We start from the raw sequence: 21,283 nt of genomic DNA, 5'->3' as shown, positions 1-21,283 counted from the left end.
ACACACACACACACGCACACACATGTGCATGCACACAGGCCTCCACAGACTTTATTTCAGCTGAGCTGGGCTTGTGAGTGTGGGTGCACAGCTGTGGGGGTGCAGTGTCCTGGTGGCCCTGTCCTAGTGCAGGGGTGGGAATGCTCTGTCCTGGGCCAGTCCCACGCCTCTCCCAGGAGCAGGCTCAGCCCACTGGCTTAACCTTGGCGATGAAGAGGGCGGCTGCCTTCTCCAGGAACTCCTCTCGGGACATGGGGGAGCTGGGCCTCCGGCCGGTCGCTGCACGGTCCAGGGCCAGCGCCAGGCTGTCGGGTCCCAGGCGTGAGCCGGCCTCCAGGTAGCATGCAGGCACAGCAGTGTGGTCACCAGCCCCCAGGGCCCCCTCAAGGGTGTCCAGAACAGCCTGGCCCACACGGCGGTCAGCCACTGCCAGGCCTGGGGCCTCAAGAAGCCGGAAGAGGGCTCCTGCCCGGGCCACGAAGTCCAGCAGCACAAAGCAGGTCAGCATGCCTGCACGGAAGACGCCCCGCGGCACCGCCTCATGGTCGCGGCACTGGATCTTGCGCAGCAGTGGGGCCACCACCTCCTCCGGGGCCTCTCCATCCCTGCAGATGCGCTTCAGCAGCTCGCTGTAGGTGCGGCCATCCAGCCCCGGCCTCTTCCTGCGGCCGCCGGCACTCAGGCACTCGTAGGCCACGCTGACATTGTTGTTGAAGGCTGTCCTGTGGGTGGGACAAGGTTGGGAGCTGTGGCCACCGCCTCCTGGGCAGGTCCTCTTCCCAGGGGTGGCTGCCTAACTCACCCTGTGACATCCTCCTGGGTCCCTTGTTTCCCACCAGGGCAGGTGCCTGCCACTGCTCCAGCCCTGGTGTTCAGAGCACAGCCCTCTGCTGGATGACTGGCAGGCAAGCCATGGCATCTGCCCAGGACCGTCTGCTGCCCTCATGGGTCAGAGGCCTTGTCCCTAGCACCCCACAGGCAAACCACACGTGTGACTGCCCATGCCTATTCACAGGAACAGGCCCACCAGGTGCTCCATGCCCCACCAGCAGCCTGAGGCCTGTGAGCCTGCACAAGCAGAGCCCTCACAGCAGCCATCCTGTGGGTCCCAGAGGTATGGGGACACTTTGGTTCGGAGCAGGAAGAGAACCAAAAGGAAGCAGCTGGACACAGGCCTCATGCCTTGGGGTACATCATTCCACCTCCCCAGCATCAGTGTGGCAGGGGCTTGGCAAGTGCTGCCGCCCAGGTCAGGGTTAGGAATGGGCATGCCCTGCAGAGTGCTTGCAGGGATAGCCCCAAGGCAGAGTGGGGGCCAGAGCCAGCCTCCTAGGGCTGGGTTCTCGACCTCCTGGCTGGCTGCCATCTGTGGCCCTGTGTTGGCACTGTGAAGCGCTGGAGGCCAGTGGTGTGCAGGCTGCAAATGCTGACTGCACCTGCACAGCCTCTCAACAGCCCTGGAAGCAGCCAGCCCTGGGTCTTCTCGCAGGGACTGCACAGTGACCTCACAACCGGGCTAAGCAAGCGGGGTGAGGGGAGTGGCAACAGGGCAGCCCCGAAGGACCTATCTTCCTGCTGGGCAGTGGCACAATCTGAGGGAGGCCACTGCCAGCCCCATCCCACACTTCTCAGGGCCCACTCTGGGCTAAACACCCAGAGCTAAACCATCCCTGCTGGGAGGCACAAACTCCACGGGGCAGCCGGAGCCTCCGGCTGAGCTGCAGCCCCCCGGTGTGGGGGTTTCCGTCCTGCATGTGAAGGGGCATCCTGGCCCCACATCCAGCCTGCACCTGCTTTCCCTCTGCAGGCCTCAGGCACAGGTCTCCTGCCCTCTGCCTGCCAACCCACTCTCTTGCACTGACTCCTTTCCCTGGAGGCGGTGGCTGGGGGACAGGAACTGGGCCCCTGTGGCTCCTGGAGCACCACGGGGCACTATGGGCATGTAGGGCTCTGTGGCTGCCACACCTGCCTTCCAGGGTGCCCTGGGCAAGTCCCTGCCTGTCAGGACCTCACCCTCCTCACTAGGAGGGTACCAGCCCGGTCCTTGCATTTCAGATCCTTGCGAGGATGGAGCAGACCGTGCGCCACAGACCTGGGGCCGTGCCCAGTGTGTGGAGTCCCATCCGTCTGTGGCTCAGGTGCTGTTTGAGCAGGATCCTGGCCCCATGTCCAGGAAGCACTCAGCAGTAACCACAGCAAAGGCTCCAGCACCATGACCAGGAGGCACTGAGGTGTGACTGCAGCCAGTGAATCAGGGTGACACCTAGGAAGCGGCAAGAAAGGGAGGAGAGGCACCTCCTTCCAGGCTGCCTCACTCCCCCTGAGGGAGTCCTGCTGCACCACCCAGAGATGACAGGTGCACAGAGCACGGCACCATTCCCCTCTGCTCTGCAGGTCAGGTCGGGCAGCCAGCCAGGACAGCTTGCAAAGCTTGCCCGCACTTGCTAGGGAAGAGAACACATTGTCTATTTTCACCTTCCACCAGTGGCTCTCAGTGGAGACCCTGAGCCATGTCAGACACGTGTGGTCACAACGGGGGAGTGTGTGGTATGGGTGGGTAGAGGCCAGGGACTCTGCTCTGCACCCTGCAGTGTCCAGGGTGCCCACCCCAGTGGGCTGAGGCTGGGCCCTGCCCAAGACTAACCAGTCCTCCATGAGTACTTTTCTGGTGACAACATGTTCAGGGACACTGTGGAAGAGTCCCTCTCATCAGCAATGAGGTAGCCAAGGAGGCCCCATCGGCTGAGCTGTCCGACTCCTGGCTCTGCCCTGTGGTGGCCAGCAGAGAGGGCCGAGATGACTTCTCCCAGACCTGGTACCTTCAGCTCAGCCTCAAGTACTGGGGACAGCATACAGCTACCTGGCCCTGGGCTTCTGCTCCTTTCCACCAGCCGAGAGCTCCTGCCTGCTGTCTGAGGAAGGGAGGCAGTGGCCGGGATGTCTTAGGGAGGACAGGAGCAGGCCTGGACCCATGAGCACAACTGGACGCCATGGGAGCCTGTCTTATTCATTCACTCCTGGCTGGTCCCAGGGAAGCCAGGTGACCCCAGGGCCATCATATCTGCCACAAGCACCCACTATCTGCTTCCTGTGCCCCTGCCACTCTGACTGAACTCTAGCCAACAGCTGTGACACTTCCATTCTGGGGGACCAGGGATACCATATCATCCAGAACCTCAGGTAGGGGACTTTGCAGATGTAAGATGAGGTCATGCTGGAGAAGGATTGGCTGTAATCCAACACCTAGTGTATTTACAAAGTAGACGGAAGGCCAAGGGGGGAGGACTGAGGGATGGAGTTATTAGTCACCACCAAGGGGCACTACAGACTAGAGCAACCACCAAGCTGGAAGAGGCAGGAAAGACCTCCCCTAGACCCTTTGGAGAGAACACGGGCCTGATGACACCGTGGTTTCAGACTTCGGGCCACTCAACAATTGAGAAAATTAATTTCTGTTTTAAGTTACTAAATTTATGGTAATTTTTAACAGCAGCCCTAGATGATTTTTTTGTACCAGGGATTGAACTGAGGGGCACATAACCGTGAGCCACATCCCCAGCCCTTTTTTAAAATTTTGAGTCTGGGTCTTGCTAAATTGTTTGGAGCCTCACTAACTTGCTCAGGCTGTCTTTGAACCTATGACTCTCCTGCTTCAGCCTCCAGAGCTGATGAGATTACAGATGTGTGCCACCGTGCCCACCAGCCCTACGAGATGAACATAAACATCTTCATCTGTGACAGCTGTGCTGGACCTGAGCCACCACCTATGGAGCCCTGTCACTGATCAGTTTCCTCCTTGAGGCCAATTCTGGCTCTTGATCTCTGGCTTTGCCTTCCCACCCTTTCTGCGGGCTCTGCTCTTCTCTCCTGAGGCCTTCTCAAATCCTCCAGTCTACAAGGGCCCCAGCCCAGCCCTGTCTCAGGCAATCCAGTCCACCTTCCCGCTGTGGGCTCCTCATGCCAAGGAGCCAGTTCCACTCCCCTCCACTCCCATCACTCTGCCTCCTGCCCACCTGCTCCTCTCCCCAGCCCCCCACCCCGTCCAGCTGCGCTCAGACTCCCAGGGCTGCCCTGAGGGGCGCCGGAGTCACCGTGGGGATGGACGGAGGCGCACTGTGTTCTGGCACACCACTCCTAAGCCATCACGCAATGCCCGCCTCAGCCTCTGCTTCTGGGTCCCCCAAAACACCGGCCCACCAGCCCCAGACAGTCGCCCAGGGCTGATGCTGCGTGTTGGACAGCTTCCCAGTCTGCTGCAACCCTCACTCAGGAACTCGGCCACCTTGGGAGTTCAGAACCGTCCCATCCGGGACACAGACCAGGAGCCCCGTCTTGCCAGCTCGCCCCACTCCAGGCTTTCCTCCCGCGGGCCACGCTCGGCTTTAGTCAATCTCCAGGTCCAGTTATTCGTTTCTGGCTTAAGGGACACGGTACCCTCCGACCTAGAAAGCCCCCAGCTGCAGCAGAAACGCGCACCAGCCCGCAGCCGGCACCGAGGGCGAAGTAGCAGCTCCACCCCGCCCAGGAGGCGAGGACTACAACTCCCAGCAAGCTCCGCGCCCGGAAATATAGCAATACCAGCCCACCGGCTCGGGCCAGGAGGCCGCGAACTACAACTCCCAGAGTGCCCCGCGCCCCGCAATAGGCCGGGAACTGGAGTCTGGCCGCCGCCCGGCCCGCACCTCTGTGAATGGTGAGCCAGGCGAAGGTGCCACAGCGCGCGACCCAGGCGCTGCTGCTGCAGCAGGAGCTGTCCCGGGGGTTCTCCGGCGCCGCCGTTGGCCGGAGAGCGCAGGCCCATGTTCTCGAAGTAGTGCGCCAGAAAGGCGATGGGCTCCTCGGGCCGCGCCTCCAGAACCTTTAGCAGGGCCGCGCGCAGCATCTCGGTCACGCCGACCTGCCGCAGGAAGTCCTCCTCATTCTCGGCGGCCGCTTGCGCCCTGGACACCGACGGCCGGCCGTTGTCCGTGAAACTGGCCGCCGGTGCTACCGCCGGCCGCCGCTTCTCCACTGCCGCCATCTTCACTGAGGGCACTGGGACCGGAAGCGCCGCCATGTCCCACGTGCCCCAAGTTTCCTGGGCAGCCATCTTGGTTAGGGGCAGAGGGCGCCCGAACCTTTTGCGAGACTCCGGAAAATAAAAGGGGCAGGTAACCCTTTTCCTTGGGTCCTAGTTGGAATTCTCCCTTTGCTTCTCTCTGCGTGTATCGAATTGGTCTGGTTTCAGCCCGGAAACTGAATTTTGCCAGATTCTAAAATGGTTGCTCAGCAAGGGCTCGGTTTCTGGCATGAAGCCGTATAGCTTGCCATCTTGGTAGTGGGTGAGTCCTTTATTAGCATGGTCTCCTAGCAACCGTTGTCCTGGGATACCAGCAAAGTCCAACCTATCGTGCGCCAGTATGGACGCTCCCTGACTCCAGGACTGAGTGTCCACCCCAGATCCTTTTCTGAGTTTGTCGAAAGCTTTGGGCTCGGGCTGAGCTCCTCCCGGCCTTTGGCCTGTCTCGGTCTTAGGAGAGCACGCCTTGTGGGGGACCCCACCTCGGACATCCTCCAGTTGTGTTGGAGGTCCACGCGCTCCTACCCGACCTAGCAGCCTGGGCACAAGTCGCGGACCTCGGCCGTTACTCTTCCTGACCACCAGAGGGGGCGTTCTACCGCCGCGTCCGTTGTGGCTTTAAGCACTTCGGTGGCTCCCTGTGCACTCTGGCTAGGGTCCCTCCTCCCCCGCCCAGCATCTCAGGCTCTTGGCCAGCTGACCTCATTTCCAGTTGCTTCCCTGCCCCCATCTGCAGCCTCTCAAGTCGTGCAACTTCCCTCGATCAGCCCCTTGTCCTTATCTGCCCAGGCGACCCCCATTAAGTACTTTCCAGGTTCTCTGGTTAAGCTCCATTGGGCCTCGCCCAGCCCAGGCAGCACGGGCTTCCAGCGCTCTGCCCAGAGGCGCGCTTCTCTTTGGGGTCAGGCTCGCCGCACCACAGGAATCACCAGCGGTTAGACCAAGTGGCCTTTATTCTTCAGCTCCGGGCCGGGGGGGTGGGAGGTGGGAGGTGGGCCCAAGGCGGGTAGCTCAGCCAGCTGGGGAGGGGGCTTCCTGTGAACTGACCACCAGTGTGGGGGGCAGGTCGGCCCTCTCCTGCCCAGGGCGGCCGGTACTGGGAGAGGCGGCGCCGCCCGCTTAGTGGCGCACCGGCAGGAGCCGCAGAGAGCCGGGCAGGCGGGCGGTGGTCGCGGGCAGGGGTCGACAGCGTCTCCACAGGCGGTAGGCGAGGGGCGGCATCAGAAGCAGCCCCAGCACCAGGCTGCCAGTCCACAGGGCGGCGGGCGGATGGTCGGGAGCTGGAAGAGCGGAGGGGCTGTCAGGAGCGCCGGGCCTCGTGCCCCTCAGGTCCCTGTGGGTTCCCAGGCTGGCTGGCGCGCTGACCTGTACCCTGCCTCGGGACTAGTGTGGAAATGCAGAGCGTTAGAAAGAAAAGCCGGGGCTGGGTGGTGGCTCAGCGGCAGGGTTCCACCCTCAGCACCGCACAGACACCCATGAATCAAGGTCTGTGTCCAACTACAGCTAAAAAAACGTGCGTAAAATATGAGATTCATCCTCTTATATTGCTGCATTGAGATGACAAGGTTTGGAACATCTTGGGCCCCTGGAAATATACTCATCACACTCGTTTTTGCTTTTTGATTCTCCCCAGGGGTGGGACCCAGTGGCCACCCCTGGCCTCAGCCTGGAAGCTGCAGCCAGGGGAAGCCCCTGGACAGAGCCTGACACTGCAGTTTCTCACCTAAAGTTTTGATCCAGAGACTCTGCCCCTCCCGGCTCCTTCCCGGCATCAGAACTCACAGGTTTTTGGGATCACCTTCTGGATGGGCACATAGAGGCTGACCACTTGGCCGCCCGGGTCCAGGCGACACTGGAAGAAGCCCTCGGTTCTGGAGCCGTCTGGAGGCAGGCTCAGCCATGCCTGAGCCCCTGCTTCCCTCCTCTTGTAGGCTGCCAGGCCCCCAGGAGCCAGGGTCCAGTGCACAGTCATGCCAGGGCCACAGGCCGCCTCACACAGCAGCTCCCAGCTGACCTCTCCATCCAGTGCAGGCTCCAGAGACCAGTGGATCTCTGGGCGGCAAGTCCTAGTGGAGCTGTTAATCCTGGGGGTGCCGGTGGAGCCCTGCTGGGGGGTGGCCTGTGGGGAGGTGGTGGTGGGGGGCTCTGATGAGGTTGGGTCTGGGCGCTCCAACGAGGTCTGGCTGTGCAAGACTGGAAACAGAGTGACCGTTTCTTCTTACTTCCCGAGCCTCATCTCCCCCTCTGGACCACCCACTGCTCCCTCTGGGCTGGACCTGGCGAGCAGGTCCCACTCTTGGCAGCCCCGCCCTGAGCTGCTGCCGCTCCATGTGCCTTGGTTTTCTCAAGTGTAAAAGGGGCGAGGGTCACCCCACCCCCTTGGGCTGTAGCAGAGAGTAGCCAGGGCACCTGTGCTCAGGACACCTTTTAACATGGAATAGGAATGGGGACAAGGTGTGGACTGAGGCTGGGACCTTGTAGGATCTAGAGAACACTCCTGTAGCCAGGCACCATGTCTCACCCCAGTAATCCCAGCAGTGCAGGAGCTGAGGCAGGTTCAAATCCAGCCTCAGCAACTTTGAGAGACCCTGTCTCAAAATTAAAAAATAAAAAAATAAAATAAAAAGGGCTGGGGATGTGGCTCAGTGGTTAAGTGCTTCTGGTTTTCTATTCTTGGTATCAAAATCCCAAAACCGTCAGGCACAGTGGCACATGTCTGTAATCCTGGCAGCTCGGGAGGCTGAGGCAGGAGGATCACAAGTTCAAAACCAGCCTCAGGAAAAAGCAAGGCACTAAGCAGCTCAGTGAGACCCTGTCTCTAAATAAAATACAAAATAGGGCTGGGGTGTGGCTCAGTGGTCAAGTGCCCCCGAGTTTAATCCCCAGTATCCCCCCAAAATAAAAACAATCTCTGTGTGCCCCCTTCATATGGCCTCTGGCTTCTGCTCCGTTTTGGAGCTCTGGGTTAGAAACCAGGACCCAGGGGCACTAGGGAGTCAGGGGTTCCAGGTGGAGAGTGCACAGAGCTCCCCTAGGGATGTTTCCGGGGCTTGGAGATGTGTGTAGGATTCACCCTAGAGACAGGGCATTGCCTGTGCTCCTGTTGTGGCTGCTGAGGATATCACTGTGGATGAGACAGATGTCCCTTGGCAATGCCAATGGTGGGGACAGATAATGGGAAAAAAAAGCATAGGATGTCAGGTGTTAAAAATGTGGTGGAGAAATACAAGGCACAGGAGAAGTGTGCCTGTGTGCCTGTGGGGGTGGGTAGCTGGGGAGCCTCACTATGGTCACCTTGGACAAAGATCTGGGAAAGGTGAGGAGGAGCTGGGACTGGTCTGGAAAGGTATTCTGGGCACAGGGCACAGCCTGTGCAAAGGCCCTGAGGCTGCAATGAGCTTCACTGTTGTGTTGGAGGAACATGAGGACCACCATGGCTGGAGCAGAGGAGCAAGGGGTGTGGAGGGCAGGGTGGCCAGTTCTGCCTGGGGAGGGTGGACCTGAGCTTTGACCCTGATGAACATGGAGGGACGTGGGCAGAGCAGGGATGGATCCTGAGCCTGGCACAGGGCAGGAGCTGTATCTGTTGAATTAATGATTCTCTCTGGTGGCCACAGGGTAACAGACTAAAGACGGATCCCAGGACAGACTGTGTGAACAGCTCCCAGTGGCCAAGACACACAGATGGATGAATGCTGCTGTCCAGGCTGGAGAGGGGTGGGCCTTGGGGATGCCAGGACCCAGGAGGCTCACCTGGAAGGGCCCGGCGGTGGCTCAGCTCCAAGCCAGGGAGCCGCATGGTGGCCTGGCAGTGGAGGGTGGGTGGGGCAGGAGTCCCCAGGGGGGGCAGCAGCCAGCGCTCTGTCACCCGGAACAGCAGGTCCTCTGTCTCCTGGGGGTCCTCCTCCTCCTCCTCTCTACCTAGGGCCTGGACACCCTCCAACTCTCTGTTTCCCAGGAGCAGGGAGAAGGACAGTGTGTCAGGGCCAGCTGGGGAGACGCTGTGGGCAGTGCAGGCCACCTCCTGGTTCCTTCCAGGCACCAGAGTCGCTGGGGATACAGCCAGCTGGTCTGGGAAGGCTGTGGGCAGAGCGGGTGCCTGCTCAGGGCTGAGGAGCCCATAGGTCAAGGCTGTGCCAGATGTGGGGGACTGTGGGGAGGCCACAACTGGGCACTGACCACACCCCTGCTGAGTAGGATGGGAAGGGCTCGGAGGAGCCAGATGAGGGTCTGGGTGGAGCGGGGGCGTCAGAGCAATGGTTTAAAGATGGGCCTGGGAGAGAGGGCGAAGCCTCACCGTACACCAGGAGTCGCACGGTGCGCTGGAAGCGACGGTCCCCGCAAGAGCCCTCGCACACGCGCGTGCCGGCTGCCGACAGCGAGGCGTTGTGCACGGAGAGCACGCTGCTGCCTGCCTCCGACAGCACCGCGCCCAGGCCGATGTCCAGGCCCCGCCACCGCACTCTGGCCACCCCGCCCGCGCAGGCTAGGCTGCAGGTGAACTGCAGCGACGCGCCCACGGCCATGGCCACCACGGGCTCCGGGGGCTCCACGTGCAGGGGCTGACCTGCGGGGACGCAGCTCTTAGCCCAGCGCAGGTCCTGTCTGCTGCCCGACCTCCACCTAGGTCCTGGACTGTGGGGTCGGAGGGCGGCCCAGTCCCACCCCTACCCCTTCCCCTCCCCCACCTCAGTCTCTCCCTTCCCCATCCCCTCCCTGCTCACCGTGCCCTGGCTGGAGGAGCCCCAGGGAGAGGGCCAGCAGGAGGGCGAGGCCCTGCTCCATGCTCGTCCCCTCTTGTGCTCCCCTCGAGGGAAACGGCTTAAATAGCAGCGTCCCCGGCAGCTTCCCGCCTCTGCAAACCTGCTTCTCCGCCCCCTCCTCCGTGGCTCCCCGGGGGTTTCCCGAGGGGCTTTCCTGGCCTGATCCAGAGGCCAGGGCTGGGGGCCAAAGGTGGGGCGAGGACCCCTGGAACCAGGGCAGAACAGATGGGGCATCAAGGTTGGGTCCTGTTCCAGACTGGCTTTATGGACGGGAAGGCGGAGGATGGAGCCTACAGAGGGTCACGGTGGAGGTCAAGTGCCTGGGAATCCGTGCTGGAGCACGTGACACCCTCCTGACCACTGGTCAGATCTGCACCTTCACCTCTGCCGGCAGCTTGCAGGGGTGTGGAGGGCAGTGTGGCCAGTTCTGCCTGGGCAGGGTCTCAGGGGAGTCCTGGGCTGGGGCCTCCTGCGGTGACGCTGCTCCAGTGTGGGATCTCCTAGGGGCTCAAGGCCTGAGGCTGTCACAGAACTGTCAGACCTGCTGATTTCTGAGTTCCCCAGCTCCATCCTTCCCAGTGGCCAGGGTCCCCCCCACCTCAGGCACAGGGAAGCCTGGGTGCCAGGATGGACCTGGCCTCCGCAGCCTGAGTTGCCTTTCACTCATCCTGGACTCACCCCCTTTCTGCCAAGCCTGGGGCACTGTCCCTGTTCCTCTGCTAGTCCTTCTAGGCCTGGTCTTCCCCACAGGGACTTAGAAGCCCCTCTGGCATGCCCAGTCCCCAGGCTGCCCTGCCCTGCCTTCCCTCCGAGCCTCTGCATGGCCCCAGTCCCACTCCTTCAAGTTCTGCCCAAAGACCCTGGGTCCTCTGGCCTGCCCGTCCCCCTTCCCCAGGTGCTTTTCTGAGAGGCCCTCTGGGACCTTGTCTGCATGCCCCACTATGACCCCATCTGTGCCCTGCAGGAGGACAGCACAGCATCCTGGCCTGGCCTCCACTGATCTCGGGGTGTGGCCTTCAAGAGAATTCGGACACTGGTCTCTCAGCACCCATGTCAGAGGCAGAAACTGGGAGCAGTGAGGGACCCTGGCAGCCATGTGTGGACCTGGCCTCTGCACCCCCACCCCGCCCCGAGCACAGTGCCGGGAAGAGCCTTTCAGGAAGGTGGACTCCAAGGAGCTGGCCCTTCCCGGGAAGCTGGGCTCTTAACCCCGTCGAGGGGCCACAGGCATGGTGAATGGGCCGCTTCCCAGCCCTGACCTGGCTTCCTGCTGCCCTCCAGCCCAGAGTGGTGGGGAGGGGTCAGGGCGCCGGGCAGGCTGAGGCCCCAGGGGCGTGTCCCCAGCTCTCCTCCCAGCCCAGCCCTTGCTGGACGGCCATGGTGCTCAGATCAGACTTTACCTGTGGACCTGAGCCTTTCCTGTCTACAGTGGCCAGAAGGACAGGTGGGCTAGGCCCAGGGGAGGCTCTGGGCAGAGGGCCACAGTTGGGAAGGGGGAGAGTGAGTCAGAGGAAGACACTGAGAGACAGAGATACAAAGAGGCAGAGACAGAGAGACACAGACAAAGAGAGAGCTGGAGATGTACACAGAGACAGTGATTGACACACAGGCAGAGATAAGAGAGATACAGAGACAGGACAGAGACACATAGAGAGAGGCAGAGACAGACACAGGCAGAGAGCTGGGAGACAGAGATGGACCCACAGAGACACACAGAGAGACAGAGGCAGAGGCAGAGAGAGGAGGAGATGGTGAGAGGCAGGGATTTGGGGCAGAGTTCTGAGAGGCTCAGGGAGGTGTGAGCAGCCAGAGAGCCCTGGCTCCAAGTCCTTGTGGCCTGGTGAGCTGGGCCCAGGCTGAGCTGTGTTTCCTGCCACACCTGGGCACCTGGGCCCTGGGGCTGCTTCCTGCAAGTCCAAGGCACTGACCCCCTTCCTGGCATTGTCCTGTGGGAGGAAGTGCTCATAACTGGGCAGGAAGCCTCCTTCCATGGAGGGTCCAGCCTCCCCAGGGACCCAGCGTCCTGCTTCCCTGCCCAGGGTCTGGGAGGAGTGTTCCCGAAGATAGCCTTGCTCAGCAGGGAAAAGCCGAGGCAGCTGAGTCCAGGGCCAGGAGCCACACACACTCAGGCCCCCACAGACCCTCTACTCACTCTCACCTCTGGCAGCTCTGGTGGGAGCCCCAGGCCTGGGACGTGGGCCCCCATTCTGGGCCACTCAGGGTGGCGTAAGAGGACGTCATTTAGTAAATACCTCAGTGGGCTGCGGCCCCGGGACACCCCCAGGCTCCACCTGCACAGACTGCAGGAAGAGCTGGGGTTGTGACTCCACCCCAAGGGGGCCTGGCCAGAGGGTGACATGGGCCGAGGGGATGACTCTGTGGGTTGACGCCGCGCTTTTCCTGTTCTGGGAAGCTGACTTGGTTTGGCAAAATGGGATGGGCCTGGAGCCTCAGAGCCCGGGCCCTCTACCCTTGGGATGGAGGCAGCGAGAGAAGAGGCCTGAAGACCTCACCAGCCATGCTGCAGCTGAGGCCTCTGCGGAGGCTGGCACTGGATTCGGGGAGAAAGGGTCTGAATGGCTGGCTCTGGCCCCTGGAGGAGTCCTGAGTCCTAGGCAGGCCACCCAGGAGGAGTCAGTGGATGAGCTGACTACCCCTGCTGGGTGGGCAGCAGGCCAGCCTCCCTGGAGGCTGTGACCACCTCACTCCTCCCAACCTGTCTGGCTTGTCCACTGCCTGGGGCTGGTTGGGCAGACAGCCCTGACCAGGCAACCCCCAGGGTGCTGGATGTTCTGGTCAAGGGTGGTCCCTGCCTCAGTCACTGGGCATGGGCAGGTCTTGTGGTCTGAGCTGAACAGGAGAGACTGGGGCACCTCGGGGTCCCTGCGCAGGAGTCACCCCCCACCCAGCTCTGGGAGGGGCAGGCAGATGTGGCTTGGAGCTAGGTTTGGGTGAGGTTCTCCAGGGGGTGCGGGAGCAGGGTGGAACCTCAGAGCATGTGGGGTCACAGGTGGGCTTGAAGCACCTGAGTAGGACCTGCAGCCTGACCTCCCAAAGGCCCCCCCCCACCGAACTTATTGTCCCTGACCTTAGGACCTGGTGACCAGCTTGTGCTGTCCTCCAGCGGGAGCCCCTTGCTGCAGCAGCTGGCTGGGGGACCTCAGGGCCTTGGGGAGCAACTGTGGCTGGCTGGTTGTGCTAGGGTGAGGATGGTCCCCAGGACTGCAGGGAGCAGAGAGCAGGCACCACCGACTACTGCACAGTCAGCAGCTGGTCAGTGGCCCCAGGCCAGTGGTGGGGTGTTTTTCATCTAACCTGCAAGTCAGTCTTAGGACAAAGGACCCAGGACTACCTGCTGGAGACAGGAAGGTACAGAACTCCTAGACCTAAAGGCTGAAGCTTTTCTGGGGCCAACAGTGTCCTCCAAACTCATGTCCACATAGAGCCAGCTAACATGGCCTTGCTTGGACATGGTGCTCTGCAGGCGTGGCGAGTTAGTGACTAGCCTGGTGCAGTGACCAGTGTCTTCATACAGGACAGACCTGAGGTGCACATCCCAAGGTGGCATGATTCTCAGGTGGACACAATGAGGCAGACACACCTCCTGCTGGACATCCACAGAGAGCAGAGGCAGCAGAACCCACCCAGAGTGCCTGGGTCCAGAGTGCTTCCGATTTCAGTTTCTAAGTTTGCAATATTTAGTTAATAGACTTTACTGATTGAGCATTCCTAACTCAAAACTCTGAGATATGGAATGCCCCAGAAGCTTTGACAGTTTGGATTTCAGAAAAGACACTATTTACAGTAGCATCAAGCCATGCCTATGGACGCCCTGGGGCAGGATGCGCAGGCGCTGGACTAGAAAGGGGGCTGCTGCCAGAGAAGTCACACTGAGCAAGGGGGCTGACTCAGGTCCTGAGGCTGAAGGTCCACTATGGGTGACGTCCATTCTTCCTCAGTGGGTCAGGGCAACGTGGACCAGAACGCCACAGAGCGTTCTGTGAATGCAACACACGGTGTTCACTCAGGGGGGCGGGAGCCTGTGTGGTGCCCCAGAGGGACGGGCCCCAACATGTGGGCACCCAGTTCTGTTCCAGCCCTCTATCACAGCAGGGCGGGGTGACACCCCTACTCTGTGCACTAGTGCCACCAAGCCTGAGTGACCCTGGCCAGTGTGGGGGTTTCCTCAGCACACCCGGCCCATCCTCTCTGCGCAGGAGTGGGAAGCCCAGGTCGCCCTGGTTCCACACTGCCTGGGGTGAGGCCTGCAGGCAGGTGCTCAGTCAACCTGTGAAACACCTATCTGCCCACCTGACCAGTTACCTGGACACACTCAGCCGGGGAGATGTGGAGTCCCTGGTCCCAGTCCCACTCCGCCCTGGCCCCTTCGGCTGAGCCCCTCCCCGGGGAAAAGGCAGGAGCCGGGTCACCATCTCTCCCTCTCTGTTGCCTCAGCTGGAAGTCATTTTTTCCCTTGGCCACTGGCCAGAACAGGAGATGCCTCCTGACGCCAAATTCTTGGCCTCCCACCATGCAGGGAGGCTCCACGTGCTTGTGCTTCCTTTTCCTGGGTACACACTTCCGCAGGGCTCACTCTACATGCGTCCACATCTTCACTGCCCGCGTCCTTCAGGGCCTGGCCTGGCCTGTCTCCTTAGCTGCCCACCCCAACCTCCTGGCTGGTGCCTCTGGGTCAAAGCGTCTGGAAGACAGAGCTCCCCGCTGCGGCCACATGGCACCCCTCCCTCCTCTCCTCACGTGCCCAGGAGCCCCCAAAGGCAGCATTAGGTCTCCCTGGCTTCCTCAGCTGTCCGCTGGGTTCTTCCCCCGCAGATTAATAGCTGCTTCCTGAAATCTCAGCTGTTTTTACTGCAGGAAGATGGTGGAAACGCTTTCCAATACTGCTGGAGAGCAGTGGGCAGAACCGCCAGCCACGCAGGCCCCGGCCCGGGACAGGTAACCCTCCGACCTGGACCTCAGCCTCAAGCCCGCCCCTCCGCCCCGGGCCCCGCCCCTCCGCCCCGGGCCCCGCCCCTCCGCCCGGGCCCCGCCCCTCCGCCCGGGCCCCGCCCCTCCGCCCGGGCCCCGCCCCTCCGCCCCGGCCCCGCCCCTCCACCCCTCCGCCCCCACCCACGGCCCCGCCCCCAGCTCCCAGCAAACCCTGCGCCGCCGCCGCGGTGGCAGGACTCCCGCTCCCGCCGTGCCGCGGGCCCAGGGTACGGGAGCTCGGTCACCCCGAAGACACTGCGCGCCTCGGGGGCCGCTCTAGCGCTCAGTCCCCCGCACTCGCCGGCGGAAAGGACGGGTCCCCCGAAGGTCCACGCGCGAGTTCCCGCTGGCTCCAGCACAGGGTTCACAGCCTGTCACCCCTGGATCTCATCTTGAAGTACTTTGGCTGTCTGCGCGCTGGGGCAGGGGCTGGAGACCGAGACCCCGCCTCAGTGCTGAACGGCCCTGCCCCGGACTGCAGGCCGTGGACGCTGGCTGTGTGCCTGCACCAGTGGCGTCGCCCGAGACCGGAATCATGGACCGCGTGCTGGTGGTCTCCCTGCACCAGGGGTTTACCTCAGGCCTCGGGAGCTGGCATTGTGGCGCGAGGAACTGGGACCATGTAGCCAAGGCTGGGGCCCTTTTGCTAGGGGCTGAGATTATGTGGCTAGGGCTGGGGTCCTGTTGCTAGGGACTGGGGTCAATGACCAAGGCGGGGGTCCTCTGATTAAGGCCTGGATTTGCTTTGCCAAGGCGGGGGCCCTGTTGCTGGGGACTGGGATGATGTGGGTAAATCCGGGTCCTATTGCTGGCGGGCTAGGTCCTATTGCCCTTGCCTGGGTCCTGGAGTGCCAAGGTGAGGGTTCTGTTGCTAGGGACTGGGATGATGATGGCGGGGTCCTGTTAACTAAGGGCTGGAGCTGATCTTTGCTGCCAGGGTTGGGTGAGTGCCTTGGGGGCAGCTGTCAAAGAACTTGAATGCTTTCTTTAGGGTTTGGATGGTATTTCTGGTAACTGGCACAGTGGTGCTGGAAGGTCAGGGTCCTGTTTGACTTTTGGTTCTAATATCTTAGAGGCTAAGGGCAGTTGCTAGGTGTTAGGTTAGTGGGGGAATATGAGAGAGAAGAGTGTCAGGGTTGGGAACCACTGGGTGGATGGGAATAACCGCCTCATTACAGGGGGTTCTGCTGATTGACAGGCGTTAGTCAGGAGATCTGGCTGATTGACAGGCGTTTCCGCCGGCATCTGATTGATGTTCAAAGCAGCGTGGGCTGCTTTGTTCTAAGTTGCCACTAAGTCGCCACCAAGTCGCTGCCACCGACCTAACACTAGGGACAGGGGTCATTCATTAATCCACATTTATTGAGTGCTTGCTGTATGGCAACCATTGTTGTAGGTTCCAGGTTACAGCAGAAGGTGAGGGTGATGGCCAGGAGATGAGAGATGACCAGGGGATGGGGGTGATGAGCAGGTGGACAGGGTGATGGCCAGGGGACAAGGTGATGGCCACGTGGTCACCACAGTGGACCCATCTTTGGCAGGCAGGGTGCTAAGGACTTTCACAGCCACCTGCACAGGGTGACCCTGGACCCAGGGCTTGAGTGGTTGGACCAGGGCCCTGGGGGAGGGGCGGTGCCAGGGATCCCTCTGTCAGGAGACCCTGGGCCTCGCACCACTCTTGTCCACCTTGAACTTGGCAGTCCAGTCTGGGACATTGCTCACGTCCCTCTGTCCCTCTCCGACTAGCCCACCTGTCCGTCAGACTCCACACCCTGTGGGCCATTGCCTCTCCTGAAACCTTATCCTCCTTCCTCTGCCCAGAAAACTCCTATTAATCCTACCAACTCGGCCCCAGGGAAGTGTGTTGTCCCTGAACAAAGGAGACGAGATCCTGTCTGTGGGGGGTGCGCCCCCAGGCCCCCGTGGAGCTCCTTCACATTCCTGTGGCTCTGGCATCACTGTGACCTGGACCTGCCATGTCCTGTGGCCTTCTGAGTGTCTCAATGTCCCAGGTTTCTCTTTCTCTCTTTTTTTCTAGACACTCCCACGTCGAGGGTTCACAGTGATCCCCGTTTTCATCGAGCCTGGCTGCAGGACCCTGTTCTGGGGGGCAGGTTCCTGCTGGGGACCTGCGGCACTGGCACTGGTGCGGACTTCACTTTTCAGAGCTGAACAGGACGCTCAAGGTCTCTCGCACCTGCACTGAGCTCCTCGTCCACGCTCCTCCTCCACACTCCGCCAGAGGTCCATTTTCCTTGTCGGTGCGTTGTGGTGGTGCCCAGTGGTGGGTTCTTTTCGACATGACCACACATGCCTGGAGTTCAGTTTACTGTTTCAGGTCCCAGTGACCCCAACCGCCCTCTTCCCCGACTGTGCTGCCCACCGTCCACTCATTTACTGGCTTGGTTGTGTTGGTGCTTTGTAGATGCCGGTGAAGGAGGTCCACTTATACACGCACAGCGCCATCTGTTGAACGCTTTCCCCATTCTCCACTCACCTGCGCACCACCCAGCTGCCCTCTTCCCTCTGTGCTGCCCAGCTTCCCTGTGATGTCCAGTCCCCTGCTTGTCCCCTTCGTCTTGCTCCAGCTTGCACACGTGAGAGAACACTGGGCCCTGGCCTGTCTCAGCCTGGCTTATTTCACTTAGCATCATGTTCTCCAGTTCCTCCCATTGACTGCCAAATGCCATGACTTAATTCTTTTGGCTGAGTAGAGAGAGAATCATCTGTGCCACATTTTCTTTATCCATGCATCTGTTGATGGCCACCTGGGCTGGTTCCATAGCTTGGCTACTGTGAGTTGTGCTGCTATAAACACTGAGGTGGCTGCGTCACGATAGGGTGCTGATTTTGGTTCTTTTGATGAATACCAAGGAGTGGCATAGCTGGGTCACATGGTAGTTCCGTTCCTAGTTCTTTGAGGACTCTTCATTCTGCTTTCCAGAGTGGCTGCACTGATTTGCAGTCCCACTAACAATGAACAACTGTAAATTTCCCCCATATCCTTGCTAGCGTTTATTATTATTTGTGTTCTTGAAGAGTGTCATTCTACCACAGTGACATGGAATCTCAATGTAGTTTTTTTTTGTTTGTTTGTTTTTTTGTTTTTTTTTTTGGTACTCGGGATTCAACCCAGGGCACTCAGGCACTGAGCCACATCCCCAGCCATTGTTTATGTTTTATTTTACAGACAGGGCCTTGCCAAGTTCCTGAGGCTGGCTTTGAACTCATGATCTTTTAACCCCTGTCTTTGATCCACTGTGACATGACTTTCCAGAGGGTCCATCTTCACGGTTGATGAGCTCTGCTGTCACTTCCTTATCCACGAGGACGCCATGGTTGTATAAGGGTTCATCTTGTGTCGTATGTCTATGAGTTTGACAAACAAATAACAGGTTGTTGAGACAATGATCCTGGAGACAACCCGACTCCCCTGGTCACCCCTCCCTATCAACCTGCTGTCAAGTGCTGTTGGTGAAGCTGCAGAACAGAGCAGGCACCACTGTGGGGATCCTCATCCTTCCTGGGTTGTGCCTGTCAGCCTCCCAGCCTCCCTCCCAACCTCCCTTCTAGCCTCCCACTCTCTGCCTCTGGATTTCTGCAGCGGCTGCCCACCCCAGGTCTCTTGCTCTGCGAGGTCTGTTCTCCCCACAGGTGTTAGAGGGCACTCCAGCACCTGATGTGCATGTCCCTGCTCTGTTCCCAGTCCTCTCTGGGCATCAAAACACATTGTCGGGTGGGTTGGGGTTGGGGCTCAGTGGTAGAGCGCTCGCCAAGCATGTGCAAGGCCCTGCGTTCCATTTGTTAGACCAGGATGCAAGAAAAGACCACTGACTCCAATTAAAATCAAATTAAAGCCAGTTTATTATTTCAGCCGGCCGGGCTGCCTCTCCCAACAAGAACCTTGGGGACAGGAGCCCCGCAGTTTCCTGCAGCCCAGCTTTATAGCCCAGAAAGTTACACACGGTGGTGTGTGTGTGTGTGTGTGTGTGTGTGTGTGTGTGTGTGTGAGATAGAAGACAAAACTCTGAGGAGCATAACACAAAGGCTAGTTCACGTTTTTGCTGGCCCCAACGTAAGAATTTATGAAGGTCGTTAGAGCCTCAGAGGGTGGTTGTCTGGCCAGGGAAGGCCAGGATTGATGGGGCATCAGTAAGGTTTCAGAGAGGGCTGCTATCTGGTCAGAGAGCCAGGCAGGGGTGAGTTCACGGCCCAGGCAGGCATTCCAGGCAGGTTCAGAATCTGCAGAAATTTATTGTAAAGCCAAAATTACCTCTCAATGCCTTTGTGCTGAGAGGGCTCCCAATATTAAGAGAAAATCAGGCTGGGTCTATCACATCCTCAGCAATGCATAAAAATAAATAAAACAGAGGTGTTGTGTCCAAGCACAACTAAAAAACAAAATATTTAAAAAAGATTACGTTGTGGGTGGGTGGAGTGGTGCACTCCTGAAATTCCAGACCCCTGGGAGGTGGAGGCAGGAGGATCCCAAGTCCAAGGCCAGGCTCAGCAGTTCAGTGACACTGACTGAAAATAAAATATAAAAACGCTGAGGAAGTGTCCCCAAGTGCATTGTGTCCTGTCTGCTACGCGCCTGGGTGTCCACCCTGACCCTGGAGCCTCCTGAAAGCCACGACACGATGGGGAAAATCCAATGGTAGGGGATTCAGCTCAAGGAGACTCTTCAAAGTCCATTTCAAGAGGGCGCAGCAGGACAGAAGCCACTGGGACCAGAGAAAAACAAACGTGAACTGCCCAGGGTGCACGAGCCTCCGAGGGACCTACCCAGTGTCCACCGAAATGGAGGAAAAGACGGGCTCCAAGGGCACAGTCCTGGAGGACACCGACTGGCCCAGCTGCAGTCCGCTGGAAGACAACAGCCGTCCACCTGTGCTGGGCCTCCCTCACTGCTGTGCCCTGTCCACCTCGCTGCTGTGCCCTGTCCCCCTCGCTGCTGTGCCCTGTCCCCCTGGCTGCTGTGCCCTGTCCCCCTCGCTGCTGTGCCCTGTCCCCTCGCTGCTGTGCCCTGTCCCCTCGCTGCTGTGCCCTGTCCCCCTCGCTGCTGTGCCCTGTCCCCTCACTGCTGATTTCCCCCCCCCTTGCTGCTGATCTCGCCCCCCCCCCCCACTCTGTGGTCTGCCCTCGTCACTTTTGTGCCTTGCTGGTCCCACACTGCAGTGGCCATGCTCTTCTTCAGACACCACTGCAAGTGTCCTTCAGGTGCATGTGCATTTTCTGTCCCCTCCCTAGAATGTAGCTCCTTTGCTGTCGTTTTTGGCACTGTCCCTTCCACCCCAAATGGGTGGCACACAACAGGCGCTGTGAGTGCTGTGGGTTAAGGGATGACCATGGTGTCAACACCCATATCTCGCCAGGACTGTGGTCGAATGGGGCCATGCAGCCTTGCCCTCCCTGGGGACTTGCTCTGCTGACACTGAGTTCCTTCCTCATCCTCCTGCCACGTGGTGACACCGGATCCCAGCCCTACTTCCAGGCCAGCTGAGGGACAAGGGGCCCCTGTGTGCCAGGGGTGTGGCCAGAACAGGGCCTGGCCAGCGTGAGCTGTCTGTCCGGACTGGGGATAGTGCTGGCCTGAGGCCCTACAGCAGAGGCCTGGAGGAGATGCTCCAGGTCCCTTGCCGCTGTGCCATGGGGACCTTCAGCTGCGACCCGGCTGCACCAGGGGCCTCGGCAGCCCTGACCCAGCAGGCAACTGGGGTCCGGATCCTGGAGATGGGCCTGAGGAAGACCTGCAGGTTGACCGCCCTGGAGACAAGTGCGTGCTGGCAGCGGGGAGGGTGGCAGTGGGTGGGGCCACTGTCCTGCCCCACACCCCCACTGGGGCTTCTGGAATGTTCTGTAGCCAGCAGCAGGGGGTGCATCCACCAGGTGCTGTTTTTCTTTGCCATGATGGGCTGAGCCCAGCCTTCTGCTTCCCACCAGCCACCATGGGGGCCAAGCCAGGGGAAGCCATGTGGGCAGTGGCCAGAGGCCCAGGAGGCAGCAGTGAGGGGGACAGGGCACAGCAGTGAGCACCCAGTTGCAACAAGGGGGTTAGCAGAATCCTGGGTCAGCTCTGAGTGCAGGCTGTCCTGCTCCTCAGTTTCCCCATTGTCACCAAAGAGCCAGTGTCGGGATCTACGCCAGGTTCCATGCCAGTGTCCTAACCCTAACTCCCCTGTGCCAGTGTACTGACTCCCCAGCTCCCCTGTGCCAGTGTCCTGACTCCCCAGCTCCCCTGTGCCAGTGTCCTGACTCCCCAGCTCCCCTGTGCCAGTGTGCTGACTCCCAGCTCCCCTGTGCCAGTGTGCTGACTCCCCAGCTCCCCTGTGCCAGTGTCCTGACTCCCCAGCTCCCCTGTGCCAGTGTCCTGACTCCCCAGCTCCCCTGTGCCAGTGTCCTGACTCCCCAGCTCCCCTGTGCCAGTGTCCTGACTCCCCAGCTCCCCTGTGCCAGTGTGCTGACTCCCCAG

General features: G+C 60.3%; 3 protein-coding genes across 4 annotated transcripts in view; 1 reads left to right on the top strand and 2 right to left on the bottom strand.

The window, feature by feature from the left end:
* Nucleotides 1-25: 25 nt before the first annotated feature.
* On the bottom strand, nucleotides 26-5,111 carry TPGS1 (tubulin polyglutamylase complex subunit 1). Its single transcript, XM_081285489.1, has 2 exons — nucleotides 4,683-5,111; nucleotides 26-722 (listed from the first exon to the last, which is right to left on the bottom strand). Exons 1-2 carry the CDS (start codon nucleotides 5,087-5,089, stop codon nucleotides 185-187), a joined length of 945 nt encoding a protein of 314 aa, XP_081141615.1. The 5' UTR covers nucleotides 5,090-5,111; the 3' UTR covers nucleotides 26-184.
* Nucleotides 5,112-5,166: 55 nt separating this feature from the next.
* MADCAM1 (mucosal vascular addressin cell adhesion molecule 1) lies at nucleotides 5,167-9,877 on the bottom strand. Of its 2 annotated transcripts, none has more exons than XM_081285488.1 (5): nucleotides 9,784-9,877; nucleotides 9,357-9,626; nucleotides 8,813-9,139; nucleotides 6,842-7,252; nucleotides 5,167-6,339 (listed from the first exon to the last, which is right to left on the bottom strand). In XM_081285488.1, the coding sequence occupies exons 1-5, from the start codon at nucleotides 9,842-9,844 to the stop codon at nucleotides 6,179-6,181; spliced, it is 1,230 nt and encodes a 409-aa protein (XP_081141614.1). In that variant the 5' UTR covers nucleotides 9,845-9,877; the 3' UTR covers nucleotides 5,167-6,178. The 2 variants fall into 2 exon arrangements, with proteins under 2 accessions (XP_081141614.1, XP_081141613.1); XM_081285487.1 differs by having other exon boundaries at nucleotides 6,858-7,252.
* A 10,556-nt stretch (nucleotides 9,878-20,433) lies between these two features.
* The window catches only part of CIMAP1D (CIMAP1 family member D), a gene marked incomplete at both ends in the record, with an annotated part of 44,303 nt that continues 43,453 nt past the window's right edge, over nucleotides 20,434-21,283 (top strand). Inside the window, one exon of the mRNA XM_081286854.1 lies at nucleotides 20,434-20,587. Within this exon, the coding sequence (XP_081142980.1) occupies nucleotides 20,434-20,587 (154 nt within the window). The remainder of the gene's footprint in view (nucleotides 20,588-21,283) is intronic.

Source organism: Spermophilus citellus, assembly GCF_964194105.1.
Source record: "Spermophilus citellus genome assembly, chromosome: 3".
Lineage (NCBI taxonomy): Eukaryota > Metazoa > Chordata > Mammalia > Rodentia > Sciuridae > Spermophilus > Spermophilus citellus.
This window is presented reverse-complemented; position numbering and strand designations above follow the sequence as displayed.

Excerpts from the sequence above, each read along its gene's own strand:
- TPGS1 (XM_081285489.1), bottom strand. The coding sequence starts at position 5,089 with ATGGCTGCCCAGGAAACTTGGGGCACGTGGGACATGGCGGCGCTTCCG. Across the intron at positions 723-4,682 it reads CTGGCTCACCATTCACAGAG|GACAGCCTTCAACAACAATG; the intron begins GTGCGGGCCGGG and ends TCCCACCCACAG.
- MADCAM1 (XM_081285488.1), bottom strand. The coding sequence starts at position 9,844 with ATGGAGCAGGGCCTCGCCCTCCTGCTGGCCCTCTCCCTGGGGCTCCTC. Across the intron at positions 9,140-9,356 it reads CGTGCGACTCCTGGTGTACG|CCTTCCCAGACCAGCTGGCT; the intron begins GTGAGGCTTCGC and ends CTCTGCCCACAG. Across the intron at positions 6,340-6,841 it reads GAAGGTGATCCCAAAAACCT|CTCCCGACCATCCGCCCGCC; the intron begins GTGAGTTCTGAT and ends CCGCTCTTCCAG.